Below are 23469 nucleotides of genomic sequence, written 5' to 3' on the forward strand. Positions count from 1 at the left end.
ATACAGGTGGAAGACAACCCTCTATGGCTTGAAGCAAAACACCCCGGGCATAGTATGAGAGGATTGATAGTTGTCTGATGAAGCTGAGATTCACTAAGAGTGAAACCGATACAAACCATTACTCAAAGGTTGTGGATGATAGACCTCTCATACTGGCACCTTATAAGTACGATCTATTTCTGACAGGTGCAGACCCTCTCATTTGTAGAAGTAAGAGGGGGATGTGGAATGATAAACTGGAAGCCTGTGACTACCTCGAGGATCTTAACTTTAAGAAGTTATATGGTAGTGATGTCGGACCAGATTTGGGAAATGCCTCTGAGTTTCATAAACTCATTTGCGTTGATGTTCTTGGTGAACTTCCGTCCGGACATATGTTTTGCAATTAGCAAGGTGAGCTCATATTTGGTTGAGCCTCACTGGATTGGTGCCAAGAATCTTCTGAGACATCTTCGGGGCACAATCTCTCATGCATTGAGATACATTGCCGGAAATATGAAAACTGCATGATTATTCGAATGCTGACTGAGCAGGCAGTATGGAGGACCACTAGAGCACTTCCCAGTGCTGGTTCTCTTTGGATTTTGCTTCGATATCATGGATGAGCAGGAAGCAGAAGTCGGTTGCTCTTAAGTGAGTTGTTTGTACACATGATGAATACCACTGTGATTCTCTGTGATAACCAGAGGTGGGATTCAATTATTGAGGAATCCCGTATTTGATAGTTGCTCCAGCAGACAGACATCAGATACTGCCTTATTTGGGATATGGTAAGTCGATGAGCAAGGAGGCTCCATCACACTGAGATGATGTACAGGTCATAGACATTTTGTCAAAGCCCCGGGGAAAGGTCAAATCTGTGACTTTCTCGAACAACTTGGAGTTGTTGAGAGACCTTCTTATAAGGGTCCTACATTGAGCTCTGGGAGCTCTGGGGGGCTTGGGGTACTTACTGGAGCAACATATGACGACAGGGCGACTCACCCTCCCCTGGTGGTGCGCTGTGAACAGGATGATTAGCTCTCTTGTGAACAGGATGTTTCGCTCTCCTGTGGACAGGATGATTCACTCTCTTGTGGACAAGATGATTCGCTCTCTTGTGGGACAGGATGATTCGCTCTCCTGTGGAAAGGATGATTCGCTCTCCTGTGGGACAGGATGATTCGCTCTCCTGTGGACAGGATGATTCGCTCTCTTGTGGACAAGATGATTCGCTCTCTTGTGGGACAGGATGATTTGCTCTCCTATGGACAGGATGATTCGCTCTCCTGTGGACAAGATGATTCGCTCTCTTGTGGGACAAGATGATTCGCTCTCCTGTGGACAGGATGATTAGTTCTCTTATCGAGGCATCCTACCCATGCAGTCCGGGACTCATGGGAAGTACCTCTCATCTGATCAATGAGTAGGGAAATGAGGATAGGGACCATAGTAGTACCGATGGACGCATCGTTGTATCTACCGTACTCCCTATGCTAGGATGACCTTCATTGATCTGGGATTAATGATACTGGTCTGGGACTAGTGAGAATGGTACCCACTATGACACTTACTTCGGGTCAGTAGAGGACTGGTCTGGGACCAGTGGTGCACACTTTGAGACTGACTTCGGGTCAGTGGAGAATGGTATGAGACATTCCTGATCAATTCTTCTTCTTCATTGTTAAGCAGAGATAGTAGAGCTGAACAGAGCTGAGCAGAGCTGAGCAAAGTTAGCTAAGCTGAGCAGAGCTAACAGAGTTGAGCAGAGCTAGTAGAGCAGAGCTAGTAGAGCTGCTGAGCAGAGCTACAGAGCTGAGCAGAGCTAGCAGAGCTGAATAGAGCTGATCAGAGTAGAATTGAGCAGAGCTGAGCTGAGCTGGGCAAGGCAGAGCAGAGTAGTGTAGGGCACTGATGGCAGAGATAGTACAGTTGGACATATGGATCAACGGATGGGGTTCTCCCTAGTTGAGAGGGAGTGTTAAAATTGGCAACTAGGGCCAAACTCCATGTGGGTCATCTTATTTATGGCAGCTGATATTTTTATTGGTTCCCTCTCACCGAGAGATGTAGGATTGATCTAAAGATCATTCGATTCCGATAAATATTCATGGAGTTATGAATTTATTTGTGTTATAAGACAAGTTGTCAAGTCGGCCAGCAACTTGTGTAGGCTCGGAAGCCCAATAGTCATGTCCGTTCACCATCTACGTTTTAGTATAAATAGGTGAGGACTTGAAGTCATTTGAGACACATTCTTCATGTGTTCTCCTCTTCTCCATGTTTTGGGTTTTTGGTGAAGGAGAGACACAAAAAGAATACGCTGGGCTAATTGTATGATGCCCTAGCTGCAGTCAAGGGAAGGCTCCTATCCACTGTCTAAAGGAGCTCCAGTATACAGTCAACGTGATGCCCTAATTTGTTATCACGTGATGCTCTAATATGCTATCAAGTGATGCCCTAATACGCTGTCCAAGAAGCACTTATACGCAGTCAAAGATGGAGGCCCTAATACACTTATACGCAGTCAAAGATGGAAGCTCTAATATGCTATCCAAGAGGCCCTTATATGCTGTCAAGGAAGAGCCTTAATACGCTGCCTGTAGAAGCCTAAATGCAGTCCTATCATGCAGTCAATAGAGACCTGTTCATGCAGCAAAGGAGACCTGTTCTCGCAGTCAAAGGAGACCTGTTCATGCAGGCAGACCAGATCTCGTATGGCATGATAAAGCCCACGCATCTCTGTAGTCTCAGCATGATAAATGAGGATGCAACATATAGATGCAAGGATCTCGGATAGAGGTATATTCTTGGCATACCTTTCGGTGCTAGATCTCGGTTGATATAGCAGAGAGGATCTTGGATAAGGGGGCATGAAGTCTGGACAATCTCGACATAACAAGGAGCAGTGTTGACATCAAGATCTCGATGGCACTCCTATAGCAGACTAGTCATTGGAAAACAATGATAGATCTACTCTCTCAGCGCGATGAAGATAATGTTATATGCTGTCTCTTCCATATATATATTACAATCTTGCCATGACCTGATAATGAAACAAGGGTCAGATGAAGAGATCGCCGACAGACATATAGAAGGAGACTATATCATCACAGATAATGAATAGATGTGATCTCATAGTCTTGGAGGAACTCAGTGCAGCAAGTGATCCTAGTGATACTATGGTAAAGGCCTCTATGTTGCAGCAGTGATGAAGATCTATGTTGCCGCAATAATGAAGATCATGGTATTGCAGCGACGATAAAAATGCAACATGATGGGCATGTTAGTAAAGGGCAGCATGATGATGGATGAATGAGACCATGATGATGAAAGATGCAATGTGAGTAAGAGGCAGCATGATGATAGGAGTAGATGGGAGCAGCTTAGTGACTAGGTGCAGCACAACGACATGAGTACAAGCTGCATCACTAAGTTAGGTGAAGTCGTCACCTTGGAGAATCAGTTGAAGCAGAATGTCTTCAACTGATCTCATGTATCGTCATCACAGGAGATGATCCATGCTCATATCTAGATAAGTCAAAGTGTTGACTTCTGTTGTATATGTACTATCTCTCTCTCTCTGTTGAATTATTGAAGAACATAAAAGAAGAATTGATCAAGGGTTTCCCCACATTGGGGTTTGTCCCTGGCTAGCGCCACATCTTGTGTCCTCTTGTCTTGGCTGTCTTCTGTGATTTATAGTTATGTTCTATCTGCAGTTTACTTTAATGTTGATGTGATTGCTAATCTGAAAAAGATATTGAGCTAACTGTGAAAATTGAAATAAATTGCTCTAGCATAGAACATACCTAAAATTAACATGTTCCCTATCCATTCCACGTCGTTATCCAACGCTCGACCCTGCTCATACACTCTGTTTGCCCATCCGCCCCTTACGCTGCCATCTGCCAGACCCTACCCTCGAACTGAATCTCCCATCGCTAACTCGTCTGATGTGTTTCTTTTTCACTGTAGTCAAAACGTTGCAACCCAATCGAAGTTCTGGCTTGGTCAACCGTCGTATGTCACGTTTTCTTTTTCACTGTAGTCAATCGTTGCAACCCAATCGAATGTTCTGGCACTCAGTCAACCGTCGTACGTCATACCCTTTAACAACGAAACTATATATATATATATATATATATATATATAATTATATAGAATTGAATTATACAAATACATTCTTTATTATAGTTATAATATACAATTTCTAGTTAATTAATTAGTTCTATTACTTAAAAAGAAAAAGATGAGTTATTTAAAAAAAAATTAGAGTTATTAAAAAAAAGTAAATATTTAGAGTTTAAATATATATATATATATATAAATTGAAGTTAAAAATAAATAAATCTATAACCCTAGATTCAAGACTGTGTTATCAAGCGAATTATATAGGCAAAGGTGCCAATGGTGTTGAGTTACATATGTCGAGGTGACAAATGCAAACTGAAGGAAACTGCCGACCATAAACTTTGAGGACAAAGCTTTTGAAGGAAGGGGTTATGTTATGAATATAATTTATATCAAAATAAATAAATATATATAATATAAATACTAAGTAATCAAGTAACGATTATGTTAAGAAGTTAGTAGTTAAGTGAAAAGGCACGTCTAAAAAGACATGCCTAGTCACGAAAAGACACCTGTTTAGGTATATGTATGCGGGTCCTCATTGTAACATTCATCACTTATAAATTTTTATATATAATAAATTATTATTACAAATACCTCGTGTATTTTTACATTCAAGCCTACAAGCTATCAATTTTGATGCTGCAATCTTGATCACATACTTACCTTGAACAAGATATATCTCACCTGGCTTCTGACATACTTCTAGTCCCAAGTAATAATGCATAATCCCAAGATCCTTCATATCGAACTCGGCTGCTAACTATTTCTTGCATTCCTGAATTTGATGCTCTACACTTGTGATTAGTAGATCATCCACATACAAGATTATGATGACTGGTTCACCCTGGACCACCTTGATACATAGGTTAGAATCTGCAGTACTCTTGGTAAAACCAAGTCTCAGTTGGTATGTATTCATTGTTGCATACAAAGCTCTAGGTGCTTGCTTTAAGCCATATAAATCTTTCTTCAACTTGCAAAAATGAGTCTCCTTCTGATTTCTTTCAAATCCTTGAGGCTACTCGATGTAAACCTCCTCATCAGTGGTCCCATTTAGCGAAGTTGTCTTGACATCCATTTGATGGATGTTCCATCCCATAGTAGCAACCAACGAAACAAGCAATCTTATTGTTGCATATCTAGTTGTGGGAGAAAAGGCTTCCTCATAATTAATCCTTTCTTTATGTGAGAAGCCTCTTGCTACAAACCTTGCTTTGTATTTATCAATGCTCCCATCTGCAATGTGCTTTATCTTGTAAATCCATTTTGAAGTGACTATGGACTTGTCACTTGGCCCAAGGAGAATTTCCTAGATGTCATTCTTCATTATGGACTAGTATTCTTCTTGCATTGCATGCCTCCACTCTTGATGTTTAGCTGCATCTTCATAGGAGGAAGGTTCCGCTTCAATAAGCTTCGTCGTATATGTAGCATACCCAAAATACCTCTTAGGTCTTTTACTTTCCCTTAAGGTCCTTGATGCTGTATGTCATTCTGCTTCTTGTAGAGTAGATCTCAACCAAGCGGGCCTCTTTCGATTTTCTGGAATAATCACTTCTTGTACTGGCTCACTCAGACCTTCAACATCTTTTTGAGTAGATGTTTGACCTTGATCATGATTGTCCCTTGAGATATCCTCAAAGATAGGTATCTCTTCTTCATCAGAGTCAACTGGAATATCCTTTATTTCTTGTAAGCTATGCTTTCATCAAAGATGACATCCTTGCTTACTTCAATTCGACGATCCTCCTTAACATAGATTCTATACGCCTTTGATGAAGCACTATACCCAACAAAGATGCCCTTTAGACTGGTAGGATCCAACTTCTTTCTCTTGTCCTTAGGTATATGAATATACACAGGACACCCAAATATTCGAAGGTGATCCACACTTGGCTTCTTTCCCGTAAATGCTTCTTCTGGAGTCATGTTGTTGAGGATTTTGTGAGGACTTTGGTTCTGCAAGTACACAACTATCATACATGCTTCTCCCCATAGGAATTGAGGGAGATCTTGATCATGTAGCATGGCCTTGACACATTCTTCGATAGTTGTATTCTTCCTTTCGACCACGCCATTCTGTTCAGGATTATAGGGAACAATAAGCTCCCTTTTGGTCCCAGCTTCCTGGTAGAAAGCTAACAACTCTTTGGAGGTGTATTCCCCACCCTTGTTTGACCTCAAAGTCTTGATCTTCCTCTCGGTTAGATTCTCTACTTCATTCTTGAACTCTTGAAACTTTTCGAATACGTCATCCTTGTTCTTGAGAAGGTATAACCAAGTCTTCCTTGAGAAATCATCAATGCAGGTTACATAACATTGATGCCCACTGAGAGACTTGACTGCCATAGGTCCACATACATTTGAATGTATGAGATCTAAAACTTCCTTAGATCTGGTATCACTTCTTGCAAATGGCTTCTTTACATTCTTGCCTAGAGCACATCCCTTATAGGTCCCTTCATGTTCTTCCTTTAATTCAAGGATGGCATTGGCCATATGACTTAGAGAAGGGAAAATCTTATAATGAAGGTGCCCATACCTTCGATGCCATAGTTCGACAGGACTTACATCCAAGTGGACTAGGACATGAGATGAGGTGTATATAGTCTATATAATGTTCCTTCATGAATCCCAATCACCCTAGCATCATCAATACTAGAGCCCTTACCCCAAACCAAGACCTTGCCATCAACAAAAACAACTCTATCACCCTTATCATTTAGACAAGAAATAGAACGTAAGTTTTTCTTCAAACCTGGAACATATAAGATATTGTTGAGGTGAATGGTTTCACTAGACTCGAGCTCCAACGTAATAGATCCAATCCCTTTCACTTGATAACTCTTCTTGTCTCCAAGTTCAATTAAATGAGAGGAATTTCCTTTAGATAGAGTTTGAAGTTGAATTCTTTCTCTCGTCAAATGTCTCGAGGCACAACTGTCAATAACCCATATATTCTCATCCTTGAAAGTGCTAGATAAAACAGAGAACAAACTTCCATCTACTACTTCCTTTGCGAGTTTGGAGATGATCCTTAATAGACAATTTTTGATAGATGTAGTGAGATTTCCAAGATCCTTGAAACCCTTTCTTATAGTCTTCATCATAATGCCAACTAAGATGTGATCATCAATCTCTTTCTTGCACCTTAGCTCTGATACCATGTTGGATAATCAGGAGACTTATGTATTTAAATGATTTTCCATAACTTGCTAATTACTTGTGATTTATGTTGTCCTTTTATTACTTTATTAGATCTTTGTTCATCAAACAATTACCAAAACAATGAAGATCACAACAAGACAAAGTACACAAGATATAGCCAAGGCAAAACCGCTCCTAGGGGAAAACCCAGAAAATGATTCTCTTCTTCTTTAGAATCTGCTTACAACGAGACTTCCAAGACCCAAAGACCAAAGCCAACAACCCTACCAAGTAGCAAGTCATCCCCCAACTAGATCTTCTTCAAGGTAGATTCTAGAACTTCGATACTGCTGCTATGATATTGCAACTTCGGTCTCCTGCAACTGCTTCACAGAATTTTGGTCCCCTGCAATAGAACTTCGATGCCCCTACAACTAACAGCGTCACAAACCCTGGAGCGAAACAAGAGAAGATGACCTTAGACAAATTTCTGGCCTCTGTTCTTCTTCTTTGTCCCTCTAGCTACTTTCTTTCTTCTTCGCTATTGTAGATCGAACTTGTGCTTGTTGTATATGCAAATGAGTTGAGCTCCTCTCCTTTATATAGCCTTTCTTGAGGGTCGAATTGTTGAAAAGTAAGTAGGTTCAGTCTTCATAATGACATGTGTAATTGTGATTTTATGTAATTGATGAAAAGAAGAAAAATAAAATTATTATTATGCTTGTCTCATGGGTTTCATGGGCAAGGAATTTTATTTTTAGTGATGGCTCCCATTGAGAGCCTTTAGGATTTGTCATCTAGTCATAAAAGTCAATTTGAGTCTATGTCATGTATGAAGGACCCTTCTTGGGCATAATACATTTTATATGAGTCATTAGATAAGTATAAATAGCTCTCCAACACCAAGCAAAGTCTCCTTGTCAAGTCGGCTTCAAAAAGAATAATGTAAATTCCCTAAAGGACATGTTGGCTCACATGTGCTCATGTCAGCTCATAAACAAAGGCAAACTACTATAAATAGGCAGCTCACATTTCATCTTTGACACAAAATTTCAGACATCTCATCTTCTGCAATTCTGTTGAAGGTTGAATCAGAAAAGGAAGTGCGAAGAGGATAACGAGTAGTCTCATAACCAACAAAGTGAAGGGAAAGAAGAGCAAGGTTCCTAGGATACTTTATGGGATTGTTTCAAGGGCAGAAAACACCTATTCGTGCTAGAAGTTTGTTACAACAGTAAGGACGAAAATAAATATATTGCAATAGTGAAGGCTAAGGAGAGGAGAAGTTCGTTGCAACTGTGGTACAATCCTCCTAGGGAGCTGAAGTGGAAGAAGGCTAAAAGTTAATATATTGTAGCAGTGAAGGCCAAGGAGAGGAGAAATTTGTTGCATCAGTGGTGTAGTCCTCCTAGGGAGTTGAAGTGGAAGAAGGCCGAAAGTTAATATATTGCAGCAGTGAAGGCCGAGGAGAGGAGAAGTCTATTGCAACAGTGGTGCAGTCCTCCTAGGGAGCTAAAGTGGATGAAGGCCGAAAGTCTAAAGTAAGCCAAGGTTGAAGAAGGAGGAGGAAGGAGCAGAAGGTTATCGTTGACTAAGGATGTTGTGTCTTGGTCTTGGAGTGGCAGATAGGTCAAGGGTCTTGGTCTTGGTATTCGTCAATTGGAATCTCTAAGAAAAAAAATTTGTTCGGGTTTTCCTCTCAAAGAGTGAGAGGTTTTGGCCCTGGCTGATAGCCTATATTTTGTGTCTCTTGTTTCTTTATGGCTTATACATTGGTAGCTGTGTGATAAAGAAGAACACTAATAACCTAAGTAAAGGAAGATCCTAATATAAAGAAGTAAAAAGCACTCACAAGCAATTACTAATAGAAGAGAAATCACATAATTACTATGCCCTAGATTTCTCAACACGGATTCCCTCCCTTAAGGCCGAGTTGATCTGCTCCTTGGGCCGACTTGGTCTTGGGCTTATAAGTGGCTTTTTCTTGACAATAATTTTTTTTCTTTATTACAAAGAGTCCAAATGGGACTATGACACATGACCAATAATATTTCTTATCCTAGAAAGACCTAGAAAACCTAAAAGCACAAAGAACATGTTGTTGACTCAAACTTTAGTATGAAACCCATACTCCAAAAATAAAATATAATTTCTCTTTTTTTCTTTTTCTTTGTTTATAAAGTATATACAATATCATGATTACAATTAGGTCATTATGAAGACCAAACCTAGTTACAACTTTTAACACCTCTTACACTCTCTTACACACTTTAATGACTCGTCGTGAAAATATTCCTCTTACACTTCTTTAATGCATATGTTACACTTCTCCTTAATGGCTCGAATTACTAAGGCATGCGTTCTCCTTTATGGCACAAGTCACTAAGGCACGCGTACTCCCCCTTGATGGCATGAGTTACTGTAATATTCCTAATTAGCCATGGCTAATTGGAATATTCAATTTTGCTCAATTTTGCCTTCTATAGTTATTTATAAATAAAAAGGTGATGAAAGGGGGATATAACTCACTTTTTAATAAAGTCACTCCCTAGTAGCACAACGTTGTAACTTAAAAGGGGAGCCAAGGGGGCCAAAGGACCACATAGGGAAGGGGCCCCACATAGACACTTGGAGGGACTGCGCAGATGCAGAAGGAGCACGTGGCAAGAGAGAGGCTATGTTGGAGGAGGTGGGCCTTAGGGTTTTGAGAGAGGCCAACGCTATAAAGGAGAGAGAAGCCTCCTCATTTGGGCCATTCGATTATGTTGCATTTGAGCTAGTCATTTCGACTTAGAGCACGCTGGTTGTTTAGCTTGTTTGTAGCATTGTTTAGTGCATCGAGTGTCTCCATTCGAAGATCTCACCCTTATCACCGAGGGACTTGGAGTGCCTGCTTGGGCAAGGTAGTTTCATCAGTATTTTGCAGGAGGAGCAATCTTTGAAGTTGAGGAGGAATTGAGCATTTTGTTGATTGTGCAGTCTTGAGAGGGGAGGACGTAGTGTCTTTTCGTAGGGTCTTCGGATTGGGTTTATGTGGAGGATTTGAGCTTGGAGATTGAGCAAGGGATCAGCCCTTGCATATTGGAGGATTTTGGTAGAGTCTAGGGTAGAGTTTTGGAGGATTCTCTTCAGGAGCAACGCAGAGCCTTGAGGGATAGCGTAGGTCCTCAAGGGGGTGATTTTCGGGGGTCAGCTATTTTAGAAAAGCTTTATGGGCTTTTCTGGGATCGCGCAGAGGTTGATTCCTGAGTTTCAGCATTTTCGGAGGAGGGGAACAACCCCAAATCCTCACTTGATTCCAGCAGTAGTAGCAGCACAGTAGTTCTCCGGCAGCTTGGACGCAGTTCAGAGAGAGGCCATTTCCTTACCATTCTGAGTGTATTTCTTCACTTGCCTTGTGCAAGTCGAGGTGCTATCTTTCTGATCACCTCTTGTACTCTTTCCATTACTCAATATAATAAAATGGCTTAGCATTTCTCTCTGCATTTCTCGAGTATCTGCTTATATTCCATGTATACATTATTGTATGTTGCACTACTGTTATTTTTATCTCTTTGAGCTTCCCGGCTACTATACCACTTGTGTGTTTTTCTCCTATACTCTTAGACAGAGTCTGGAAAGGGCCAGGTAGCCTCCAGATCTCGTCCTCTTTTCAGAGGCGACATATCTGGTAAACGCCCTCCCAGTCCATCTCTGGTTGGAGTTTGCTTGTGTTTGAGGGATATCCCTAATAAGGGATATTACAGTGGTATCAGAGCATAGATCTGGCTCAGCCTGTGGAGCTAGCAGTCTATGACACCGAGGGAGAAGCCCTACATCTATTACAGAGGTAGGAAATACAGAGATATTGAGCGTAGGTTGGAGAACACATACGGAGAGAGTGACTGTGTTCGGGTGGTGGACATAGAACAAGAGGGGCCTGTGGTGAACATAGAACAGGAGGAGCCTGTGGAGGACGCAGAGCAGGAGGATCCGATGGTAGATGAGGACGGGAAGAGATTTGCGGACATGCTCCTCAAATCAGTGTAGGATCTGTCGAGGCAGATCGAGGTGATGGGGCAGAGATTCACGACGGTGGAGGCTAGACAGCGTGAGAACCCATGGGTTTTCCAGGTTGGTGAGGGATCGGGTACATCCCACCATTTGCCAGAGCAGGACGCCACTCAGCGTGGTACTACTCAGCAGATGGCCTCACATGCCCCTACACGCTCTACCATGCCCACTTTCCTAGGAGCAGACACGGGGGCTGGAGCCTAGCAGGACGCAGAGCCCGTTCATATGGGCGATTATTTTGTAGAGTACCAGGCCTATGGGCAGGAGTTCAGGGATGCTCTCTCATTCAGAGACTTTGTTCAGCTCCAGCGGGATAGTAGACCCCGCGACCATCACAGAGGATATCGGCATTATCATGATGGAGACACCCACCGCACAGCGAGTAGATTCCACTTGCCTACGTTTGATGGCTCATCAAACAGTTCGGCAAAGTCTTGGGTGGAGAAGCTGGACATCTATTTCCAGCTTAACCAGATGTCGGAGACAGAGGCCATCAAGGTGGCGACATTACATTTGGATGGTGAGGCCCAGGATTGGTGGTTCCATGGGTTGGTTACACTCGGACACTCCACAGTGACGACATATGCCGAGTTCACCAGGAGACTGATAGAGAGGTTTGACCGGAGGGATCTGGAACAACACTTTGTTGAGCTGACGAGGCTCAAACAGACCAGGAACCTAGAGACCTACATTGCAGAATTCTTGAGGGTTTTAGTGATGGTGCCAGATCTTTCCGCGGCATGGAGGATCTACATGTTTGTTGAGGGGTTAGCAGAGCCACTTCGGGGTCTAGTCAGATCCACTAGACTAGCCACACTCCAGGATGCTATTAGCAGGACCCGGGACTTATAGGATGCCTTACCCAGGACCCGGACACCTTACCCCCAGAGACAGGCTTTCCAGCCTAAGGGGAAGGATGTGAGGATTCCGCCTCCAAAAGGGAATCCAGGACGAGCACAGATTGATGATGATGCTAGGAGAGAGCTGAAGAAGAAGCGGTTGTGCTTTCCCTGTCAGGAGCCGTGGGCACTAGGACATAGATGTGCTGCTGGCAAAGCATATTTTATTGAGGTCTTCTTCGAGAGCAGCGGGGAAGAGGATGAGGAGGATGATGTGGAGGCAGGAGATAGTTATCCCGCGCAGGGTCCTTTGCCACTTCCACCACCAGCAGTAGGTGGTGCAGCTTTTGCACCTATCGAGGGGCCCTTGCAGCATTATGAGGAATTCCCAAGTATTTGACGCTGCACGTACTGGGGACAGTACGTGGCCAACGAGTATCAGTTTTGGTTGACAGTGGGGCAACCCACAACTTCATCGATGCACAGATGGTTGAGCGGAGAGGTATACAGATAGAGAGCTTTGATGGCTTTTCAGTTTTGGTCCCAGGGGATCAAACCATGGTGTGTGCTCGTTATGTCCCAGAGTTATCAGTGACGATGGGCACCTACACACTGATTGACCACTTTTTCGTGGTCAATATTCCAGACACCAACATGATACTGGGTGTTCAGTGGCTTGTTACTCTAGGGAAGGTCACGACAGATTGGAAGGCCCTAGAGATGGAGTGGGATGATGAGAAGACAAGGAGGCATGAGAAGATACGGGGACAATACACATATCCGCCTCAGACTGTTTCGGCTCATGGGATGGAGGTAGTGTTCTAGAAGGGAGACGTAAAGTGGGCAGTGGAGCTGCGTGCATCAGAGGCAAGGACTACAAGGCAGATGGTGCACCCAGACATACAGTCCATCCTTGACCAGTATGCCACAGTGTTTGGGAGATTCCGCCGGGACAACCACCAGACTGGGGGTTTGAGCACACCATTGAGCTTGAGCAGGGCATACAGGCAGTGATTACTACCCCCTATAGGCATCCCAAGGCCTATCGGGATGAGATTGAGCGGTCCATTCAGGAGTTGCTGGCTCTTGGGCACATTCGGCCGAGCACGAGTTCTTTTGCTTCTTCCGTGGTGTTGGTGAAGAATAAGGATGGCACATTGAAGATGCCATACCCAGGATCGATGAGTTGATGGATGAGTTGAGAGGAGCACGGTTCTTCTCAAAGATTGATTTGAGATCTGGGTACCATCAGATTCGTGTGAGGGAGCAGGACATTCCCAAGACCGCCTTCAGGTGTCACTATGGGCACTTTGAGTTTTTGGGGATGCCCTTCGGGCTAACCAACGTCCCGGCTACATTCCGGTCCTGCATGAATCACATCTTCCGCAGTCAGTTAAGGAAGTTTGTGTTGGTGTTCTTTGATGATATTATCATTTACAACAGGACTTGGGAGGAGCATCTCCAACGCATTGAGACAGTGTTGCGCATCTTGGAGAGCACCAGTTCTATGCCAAGCTCTCCAAGTGTGAGTTTGGGTTGACGGAGATGTTGTGCTTGGGACACATCAAAGGGGTGGACGGAGTGAGAGTCCACGAGGAGACGATCAGGGCCATCAGAGATTGGCCGGAGTCGAGGAACGTGACAGAACTTCGGGGATTCATTGGCATTTGTACTTACTACCGGAAGTTCGTCAAGAGTTTCTCACAACTTGCTGCACCCCTGATAGATCTGACGAGGAAGGGGGCATTCAATTGGTCGGATACAGCGCAGCGAGCCTTTGACAGGCTCAAGGAGGTTATGAGCAGCTGCCCAGTGCTTGCATTGCTGGATTTTTCGCAACTATTTGTTTTGGAGTGTGATGCGTCGGGAGAGGGGATTGGCGCAATGTTGATGCAAGGAGGTCACCCTATAGCGTTTGAGAGTTGGAAGCTCCTTCCGCATAAGAGGTTGTATTCTATATACGACAAGGAGATGTTGGCCATTATGCATGCATTGGCCAAATTCCGAGAGTATTTAGTGGGTAACAGGTTCAGGGTGAGGACTGATCACAACAGCCTCAGGTTCTTTTTTGAGCAGAAACAACTATAGGAGAGGCAGCAGAAGTGGATCAGTAAGATCCAAGTGTATGACTTTGACATTGAGTATGTCAAGGGTAAGAACAACGTGGTAGCAGATGCCCTTTCACGTAGACCGGCCACGTTGTCGCTTATGAGCTTGGACACAGACTGGAGGGCTTGACTCTTACTAGAGTACTCCAAGGACAGATTTGCATGTGAGGTTCTGGATGGGCAGGTGGCGGATGACAGGTACAGGGTAATCGATGAGATCATCTACTATAGGGACCGGATCTTCTTGATTGAGGGATCTCAGCTCAAGAAGAAGATACTTCAGGCATCACATGATTCACCATTGGCCGGCCATCAGGGGTTTACCAAAACCTACAGGACCATTAGAGAGAGGTTCTCATGGAAGGGCCTCAAGGAGGACGTACTCTAGCATATCTGGGAGTGCGATATTTGCCAGAGAAACAAGGGGGAGATGAGCCATCCCGCAGGATTATTGCAGTCTCTTTCCATTCCAGAGGGGAAATGGGAGTGTATTTCGATGGACTTCATCACAGGTTTGCCCATGGTGCAGGGCAAGGATTGTATCTTTGTCGTCGTTGATCGACTGACAAAGTATGCACATTTTTTTGCCATATCCGCACACTACATAGCAGCGCAGGTGGCCGAGCTGTTCTTCAGAGAGGTCTTCAGGCTACATGGTCTTCCTAAGACCATCACCAGTGACAGGGACAACCATTTCATGGGCGGGTTTTGGCAGGAGCTTTTCCGGTTGGTGGGGACGTAGTTGACACCGAGTACCAGTTATCATCCATAGACGGACGGGCAGACAGAGATAGTTAATAAGTGGCTGGAGGGCTACTTGTGTAACTATGTCAGTGGGCAGCAGTGAGCATGGCCGAAGTGGTTGCATCTGGGGGAGTACTGCTACAACACTACACATCACATGTCCATTGGTATGTCACCATTCTATGCTTTGTACGGATATCATCCTTTATCTTTTGCTGACATAATGTTTGGTGCTAGCAAGGCTCCAAGAGCAAAGATTTGGATGCAAGAGAGTCAGGATATCCTCTGAGCTCTCAAGGATAATATGGCTACAACGCAGAACCAACAGAAGTTGTATGTTGACAGGGGTCGGGTGGAAAGACAATTTGAGGTAGGGGACTTGGTCTACCTACGATTACAGCCATACCGACAGTCGTCACTGAAGCAAAAGGGAGCTGAGAAGCTCAAGCCTCGCTTTTATGGGCCATATAGGATGATATGCAGGATTGGGCAGGTTGCGTATGAATTGACGCTGCCCCAAGGCAACAAGATTCATAACGTTTTTCATGTATCATGCCTGAAGAAGGCATTGGGGCAGCAGGTGACAGTGACAGATGAGCTACCACCCACGGATGATGAGGGGCATTTGGTGTTGCAGCCAGAGGCTATTATTGATACCAGGGAGAGGCAGTTGCGGAGCAGGACGATCCAGGAATTCTTGGTGAGGTGGAGAATTTACCGGATGAGGATGCCACTTGGGAGAGTGAGAAAATTTTGCAGCATCCATCACTTCAATTGCTTGAGGACAAGCAACATTTTGTCAGGGGAGACTGTAATATTCCTAATTAGCCATGGCTAATTGGAATATTCGATTTTGGTCAATTTTGCCTTCTATAGTTATTTATAAATAAAAAGGTGTGGAAAGGGGGATATAACTCACTTTTGAATAAAGTCACTCCCTAGTAGCACAACGTTGTAGCTTAGAAGGGGAGCCAAAGGGGCCAAAGGACCACGTAGAGAAGGGGCCCCACGTAGACACTTGGAGGGATTGCACAGATGGAGAAGGAGCACGTGGCAAGAGAGAGGCTACATTGGAGGAGGTGGGCCTTAGGGTTTTGAGAGAGGCCAACACTATAAAGGAGAGAGGAGCCTCATCGTTTGGGCCATTCGATTATGTTGCATTTGAGCGTCCTTGTTTGGGTAGAGTTTTGGAGGATTCTCTTCAGGAGCAGTGCAGAGCCTTGAGGGATAGCGTAGATCCTCAAGGGGGTGATTTTCGGGGGTCAGCTATTTTAGAAAAGTTTTCTGGGCTTTTCTGGGTTTATTGCGTAGAGGTTGATTCCAGAGTTTCAACATTTTCGGAGGAGATAAACAACCCCAAATCCTCACTTGATTCCAACAGTAGCAGCAGCACAACAGTTCTCGGCAGCTTGGACACAGTTCAGAGAGAGGCCATTTCCTTACCATTTTGAGCGTATTTCTCAATGTTCCACCAAGTCTCCGGGACGGGGAGATGCGGGTGCGGGGAGACGCACAAGGGGGACGTGTGGGAGTACCCTCAAATTTTAGGGAAATTTAGGGGGGACTGGGGGACGTCGGGGTATATAATTTTTTTTCGTTTTTAATATATATATATATATATATATATATATATATATATATATATATCATATTCAATAATGAAAGCATAAATAGAATGATACATACATAATTGAATTAAATAATGAAATACATTGATCCATACTCATCATCCTTACTAATACATACATGATTCATCCATAAACCATGAGATTCAATAATGAAATACTCTGATCCATATTCAGTATTCATTATTCACCATTCTCGAATCTAAATTGATTTAAAAATTAAATTCATCATTCATCATTCTAGATTCTAAATTGAATTAAAATTAAAATTCATCATTTATCATTTTAGAATCTAATTAGTACTAAGCAAAATAGACTATAATAGATATTTAAATCTAAAGACTGGAATAGTAAATTGATATAACTAAAACTCAAAAACAATGGAGTGATGAGTCTAAAAGTCACTCTAAAGTACACAAAGGGCTTGGTGCTCTTGATTAAATACTAATTCCATACCCTTGTACATGACAAAATGCAATGGAAACATTGCACTCCATCGAATCTTGAATTCCTGAGAAATTGATCTAAAGACTGGAATAGTAAATTGATATAATTAAAACTCAAAAACAATGGAGTGATGAGTCTAAAAGTCACTCTAAAGTACACAGAGGGCTTGGTGCTCTTGATTAAATACCAATTCCATACCCTTGTACATGACAAAATGCAATGGAAACATTGCACTCCATCGAATCCTGAATTCTTGAAAAACTGTTAAGTCTGCTGGATTTTGAGTGAAATCTAAAATTCTACTTTCTCCATATGAAATCCAATGAGGTCAGAACCACTCTCAAACATCCTGAGTCATTTCATGGTAATGTTAAAAATTTAAGTAAAAGGATGAAAATGAAAGATAAAGGAGAATGTCACTTTTACTTTAAGAATTTAACATTACCATGAATAACATAGCGTTAGTAAGGAAATATGCTCAAATACTACGTTTTCCTTGTCATAAATCATTGTTTACAAGCAAATTTTAGGGGGGACGCATAGCCCATTTTGAGGGGGGACGCCCCACACTAGGGAAACGTCCCCCCCTGCATCTCCCCGTGTCTCCCCAAAAGGGGGACGTGGGGAAACGTTTCCTCAGACGTCCCCCCGTCCCGGGTGCGTGGGGTGCGAGGGGTGCACGCATCCGACCCTGGGAGACGCGTCTCCGTGGAACACTGGTATTTCTTCACTTGCCTTGTGCAAGTCGAGGTGCTATTTTTCTGATCACCTCTTGTACTCTTTCCATTACTCAGTATAATAAAATGGCTTAGCATTTCTCTCTACATTTCTCGAGTATCTGCTTATATTCCATGTAGACATTATTGTATGTTGCACTACTGTTATTTTTATCTCTCTGAGCTTCCCGGCTACTATACCATTTGTGTGTTTTTCTCCTATACTCTTAGACAGAGTTTGGAAAGGGCCAGGTAGCCTCCAGATCTCGTCCTCTTTTCAGAGGCGACATATGTGGTAAACGCCCTCCCAATCCATCTCTGGTTGGAGTTTGCTTGTGTTTGAGGGATATCCCTAATAAGGGATATTACAGTTACTAAGGCAAGCATACCTCCTTTATGGCATAAGTTACACTACTATTTTGACATATTTAACTTCTCCTCAAGGCATGGGATTTACTCCATGACTTCGACCTCCTTGTTCTTCTTATATATTTGTGCCTCTCATCGTCGCTACTACTCACTTGTGCATTGTGAAAGTTGAGTATGAACTTGAGAAAGAGAGAACTAGAGAGATTGGAGAAGAACAGAGAGAGAGAGAGAGAGAGAGAGAGAGAGAGAGAGTCTTGAAGAGTAAAACAAAACTTGTTGAGCCAAAGTAATTCAACGGTTGCATCAGCCACTGCTATCAGAGATCTTCTTCAGATTTGGTTGAACTTCTTCATTGTCTCATTGTATTCTGTATCTCTGTTGAACATTTTATTTCTGATAGAAGAAGAATTTGGTTGGGTTTTCCCCTTGTGGGATTTGCCCTGGTCATTGGACCTAAACTCACTGTCTTATTGAGTTCTTGGCTGTCTTCTATCGTGTATATGGTTTATGTTCTATCTACAATTGCTTAACTAATATTACAGATTAAAGAAGTTATTGGATCAAGTAATTGTTGCAACATAGAACTTAAGAATTTCAATGGAAAACACACTCAAGGCCCGGTTATTAAGACACGCAACAGATTTGGAGGATGTGAGTGAAAAATCTCAATTAATTATTTATCACTAAAAATAAAAATAATTAATATAGTGAAAAAACACTTTGGATCAACTTCCTAAGTATCCAGGTCCCAAAGGTCTAAGTCTTTTATATAAGCTCATCATGTTAGTGACATTTTTTACAATTCCACGATGGTGATACGAAATTTGCGTAGAGAAAGAAGAGAGATGAGGTGAGGAACAGAGAAGAGAAAGGGGCAAAATTTGCGCTGCAGGACTTACTGAATTTTTTTTCTCTGGTGTCTCGTCCATTGGGAAATGGAGTCCTTTATTTGTTAATTACAATTGAGCAGGTAACACTATGCATATACATGATCCCTCTGCTTTTCTTTGTTCTTCACCATTTATCTTGGATGCCTCATCCTTGACTCCAATTCTGTAGCTCTAATATCCTATCAGAATTACAAGTGCACACAATTGCATATTTACATAAATGCAGAGAGGAGAGAGAAAGATTCAATATAATTTCTTGGTCAAAAAATGTGAGGAACATTACATAGAATAGTTGCAATGAGAGAGGTAAGTTATGTAACTCCTGAGCACCTAACATCGACATATGATTTAATAAAGTCATTATTAACACAAGTTCACAATGTTACCCCATAACATCAAAACTTTTTTACTACATAAAGTACACTGAACTTAAAATTCCCATGTTCAACTATATTGCAAGGTATATTATAGCATATATTCTAATAATATAATGGTGAATGTCTATCAATATTCATTCCTATGTTTCTGTGCATCTAAGTCAGTGGTTGTGTTTGTAAGATGCATTGAAGCTATGCACCTGGTTTATACTTTCTACATTTATAATGTAATATTCTGTTCAAGTCAATTTTTTTCACAACAGTGCATTTGATTTTATGATGTTTGCAGGTAAGCTCTATGCCCTGGTTAAATTATCTATGTTAAAATTGTAATTTTATCTTTTCAGTCTTGAAAATGATCTAGTCTTTTGTAATGAGAAGTAAGGTACTGCAGAGTGAAGTTGTTTTCTTGAAAAACATTGTTGTGGCAGGGAGGACAAAACTGTCATTCTTGCAGAGCTTATCAATAAAACAAATGCCATGGAAATGAAGTGGATTTTGATGATCATTCTTAAAGGTAAATACCTCAATTAATACCGGTCTATAAGAATTTAGATGTTCTGGCAGTCAAGTGGATTTTCATGTCCATTCGTGAAAGGACAAAAATCAGACCAGGATTGGTTCTTAGAACATTTTTTTCATGTTACTAGTTGTATGTGGAATGCACATTTTATGGTGTGAGGCTCAATTGAACTTAATATTGTCAGATTTAAAGTTGGGAATGAGTGAGAAAACTCTCTTTCACGAGTTCCACCCTGATGCTGAAGATATGTTCAATGTGACTTGTGATCTAAAGATGGTCTGTGACAAGCTGAAAGATCGGAATGAAAGGTTCAAAAGGCAGGTATATGATATTTTAAAAACAAACCGTGGCCTAGATTCATTTTATAAGTTGTTTAAGATTACATTGTCCCATAAGTTGCCTGCAGGTTTGAGAATAATTATCAGATTTTTAAGTTCTTATGAGCATGTGTGCATGCACATGCACATTTCAAATTTGAAGAGACTACATAAATGGAGCCTAAACTTGTCCATTGAATCTTTTGAAATAGCTTGTTTGCTTTATTTGATGAGAATTGCATTTTGATTTTTGGATATAGATACTGTTTATCTTTGCAAAAATAGTCTTGTTACTTGTAGCAGAATTATGATTGTTTTATGGTATTGATGGTCACATACATCATAAGATTTTGAGTTGTGAATTAAGAATTTCAGTTTATATCTGTTTCGACACATTTTACTTTTGTTTTGAATGATGTTAGTTGTCTGGACTCTGGAATTGTGTCTCATGTTCATCACTTCATTTAAAAGGTTTGTATAGAATTAGTTTATGGTTCCAGTTCCCATACAATCTCCAGTACAGAGTACATTTATATTTACCTATTCTACTATTGGTCAATTTCTGTATGTATGTTTGATCCTTGGCTGCACTTGGTCATTACTGTTTATCAGTGGATAATTGTTGAACCAACCAATACTAAGATGGATTACAGTAGATCTTAGTCTACTCTGTTAGCAATTTGTTATGTAAATAATTAATTAGTGTAATTTAATGGAAGGGCACGATGAGAAGATCATGCCCTTTCCTGAAATGTACCCATGGTGATATATATGCCAGGGACCTTTATTGTAAAATCATCCTTCAATAAATAATCAAACATATATATTTTCTATCCTTAAAACAGAAGAGAAAAAACAAATTGACACCAAGGTTTTATGGACCGTACCAGATCAACAAAAAGATCAGCCAAGTAACATACAGTTTAAGCCTTTCTGATAAAAGTCGTGTTCACAACGTTTTCCATGTATCGTGCCTTAGAAAGGCATTTGGCAAATATCAATCAGCACAAACAACACTTCCGACTTTAGATGGTGAAGGAAGGGTCATTCTAGAACCAGAATGTATTATCTCCATCAGGGAAAAAAAGCTGCAATCACGAGTAATCAAAGAATGCGTGATCAAGTGGAAGGACTTACCAAAAGAAGCTTCTTGGGAGACAAAGGCATTTCGTCAACAACACCAGTTGTTACGTATGCTTTGAGGACAAAGCATCTTTTCAAGAGGAAGACAATGTTATATAAAATTTAATCAAGCCTGTAATTATTTAGGCAAAGGGCATGATCTTCATGCCCATTCACCAAGAGGCACCCAAGGCAATATTTAAGCCAGGGCCTCCCACAATTGTAGTCATCATTCAATCATTCAAGTATTAATAAAATATATATTTCTTCTGCCAATTATTGAGCGTATTTGCTCCACAATTCTCTTGTGAACATGATTTTCTTATTGTTGACCAGTGGTTGTCATTGATGTCAACCGGATCTTGCATGGGCATTTTGACTTGACAACTTACTCTATTCTAAGTCGAGCATCTTCTAGATGGATTCTACTTGTCGAGATGTTTCCGTTGATATATAGCGCGCACGTAATTCTTCACAGTTTGAGAGATATTCGTGTTTCAAGTTAGTAACCCCAGTTAGTGGGCTAAAACGCTATGGGGTTGTGGCATGACACTCATAATTGGTTGTGGTCATTGAATAGTCAATAATTAATAATGTTTCTTTTTGGTCCTAAAATACCTCCAACGTTCACTTGTTGAGGACCCTCTCCACTCAAGACATTCATATAAATAGTGACCCTCATATCCTCCTCTAGTAGGGATTTTGTGGCTTCAAACAGGTCATCGTCGCATTTTCACTATAAGTTTTTTTTTTTTTTGTTCTCTGTGAAGCTTCAGAAGCTTTAAAACCCATTTCAGCCGAAATCTTGATGAACCTTGAGACCGAATTTCAGATCTTGGTTTGCTATATTTTCGGGGATATGGTCTGAGGAGTTAGGGTTTTTGCAGGGTCCCGAATTCGATGTCAAACAGGTGACGTTGGGAAAATCGTCATAAATTTCTCTTTGAGGATTGGATTCAAATTTCGTAAATAGTGACAGAAAGAGGACGAAATGTAGTTTGTTGGGTATCGTTTTCAGGGCCGAAGGTCATAACAGTGACACGTGACACTTCGTACAAGTTTGCTCTACTGAACTAGTTTATAATCAGGTCATCTTGGGAGATTGGGCGTAACTCTTTCTTGAAGAATCCAATCTCGATCATACTTGTGGGGTTGGAAAGAGGACTCATAGGGCTACCACAGGATGAAATTTCAGACCCTGGAGATCTGAAATTACATAGATACAACAAATTCAATATCGAGCTCCTAGAACGCAAAAAAAGCATGCATTCAAGGATCAATGCAGTGAGGACCACACATCAACAGTCAAGGGTAAGTCTCCTACAACAAGGTATGTATGATTAGTGTTTACATTTGAATTTTGAGTATCATCTCTGACATATGTTTTTGCAGGACAATGTAAGTATATACAGGGTCTCGGTTATATCTCTATGTCTCTATATGTCACAGTTAGTTTTGATACCATTTTTCGGATGACCTATTCTTGATACTACACATTTGATGCTACACCAAATCTGCTAAATCTATATGATGTTGTAAGTTCATGTTACTTGCCTTGTCATAGTTGATAGAATGGTCTCTGTTGTTGTACATAGAACTTGGTCCATCACAAGTCTAGGGTCTGTAATCAATTTTTATTGTATATATTTTTAGGTCAGTTTTGGATATAGTCTTGCATAGAGTCTAGGCCTATATCAAGAGTGGGAGTCTTTGTCTACTGCTGCAACAAGTCAACAACAAAAGTGACAAGCACACTTCAGGTACGCATTGTAATTTTAATTTGTGTTTGTTCATTATTATGCACTTACATGTGTTTTGCAGGCAGAGGTAAGTTGAAGAGTATTTTGTTTTGTTTTGGGATTGGTTTCACCGGGGAAATTTTGCATGCAGGTAGAAGAAGATGCAAGCACAACATCAAGCAAGAATGCAAGAGTAGAAGTATCAAATCAAAGGAAGCATTGCAGCAGGATATCTTTGAAGACATGAAAACCATCCAAATATCGTGAAGTATTGTTAAGGCCGAGAGTCATCATTGCAAAGTTGTAAAAGAGTCATTTATAAAAGAGTCATCATTGT

The 23469-nt window shown here is 41.5% G+C and overlaps 1 protein-coding gene across 1 annotated transcript in view; it reads left to right on the forward strand.

Annotated features, from left to right (window-relative positions):
- ATLIG4 (DNA ligase IV) overlaps positions 1-23469 on the forward strand; it is a 495731-nt gene that overhangs the window by 79741 nt on the left and 392521 nt on the right. Inside the window, exons 3-4 of the mRNA XM_089428338.1 lie at positions 19863-19948; positions 20139-20275. Coding sequence (XP_089284464.1) covers positions 19863-19948; positions 20139-20275 — 223 coding nt within the window. The remainder of the gene's footprint in view (positions 1-19862; positions 19949-20138; positions 20276-23469) is intronic.

The sequence above is a fragment of the Pinus tabuliformis genome, chromosome 4_2 (genome assembly GCF_031772625.1).
Source record: "Pinus tabuliformis cultivar Carrire ecotype Pingquan chromosome 4_2, CPIR1, whole genome shotgun sequence".
In the NCBI taxonomy this organism is placed as follows: Eukaryota; Viridiplantae; Streptophyta; class Pinopsida; order Pinales; family Pinaceae; genus Pinus; species Pinus tabuliformis.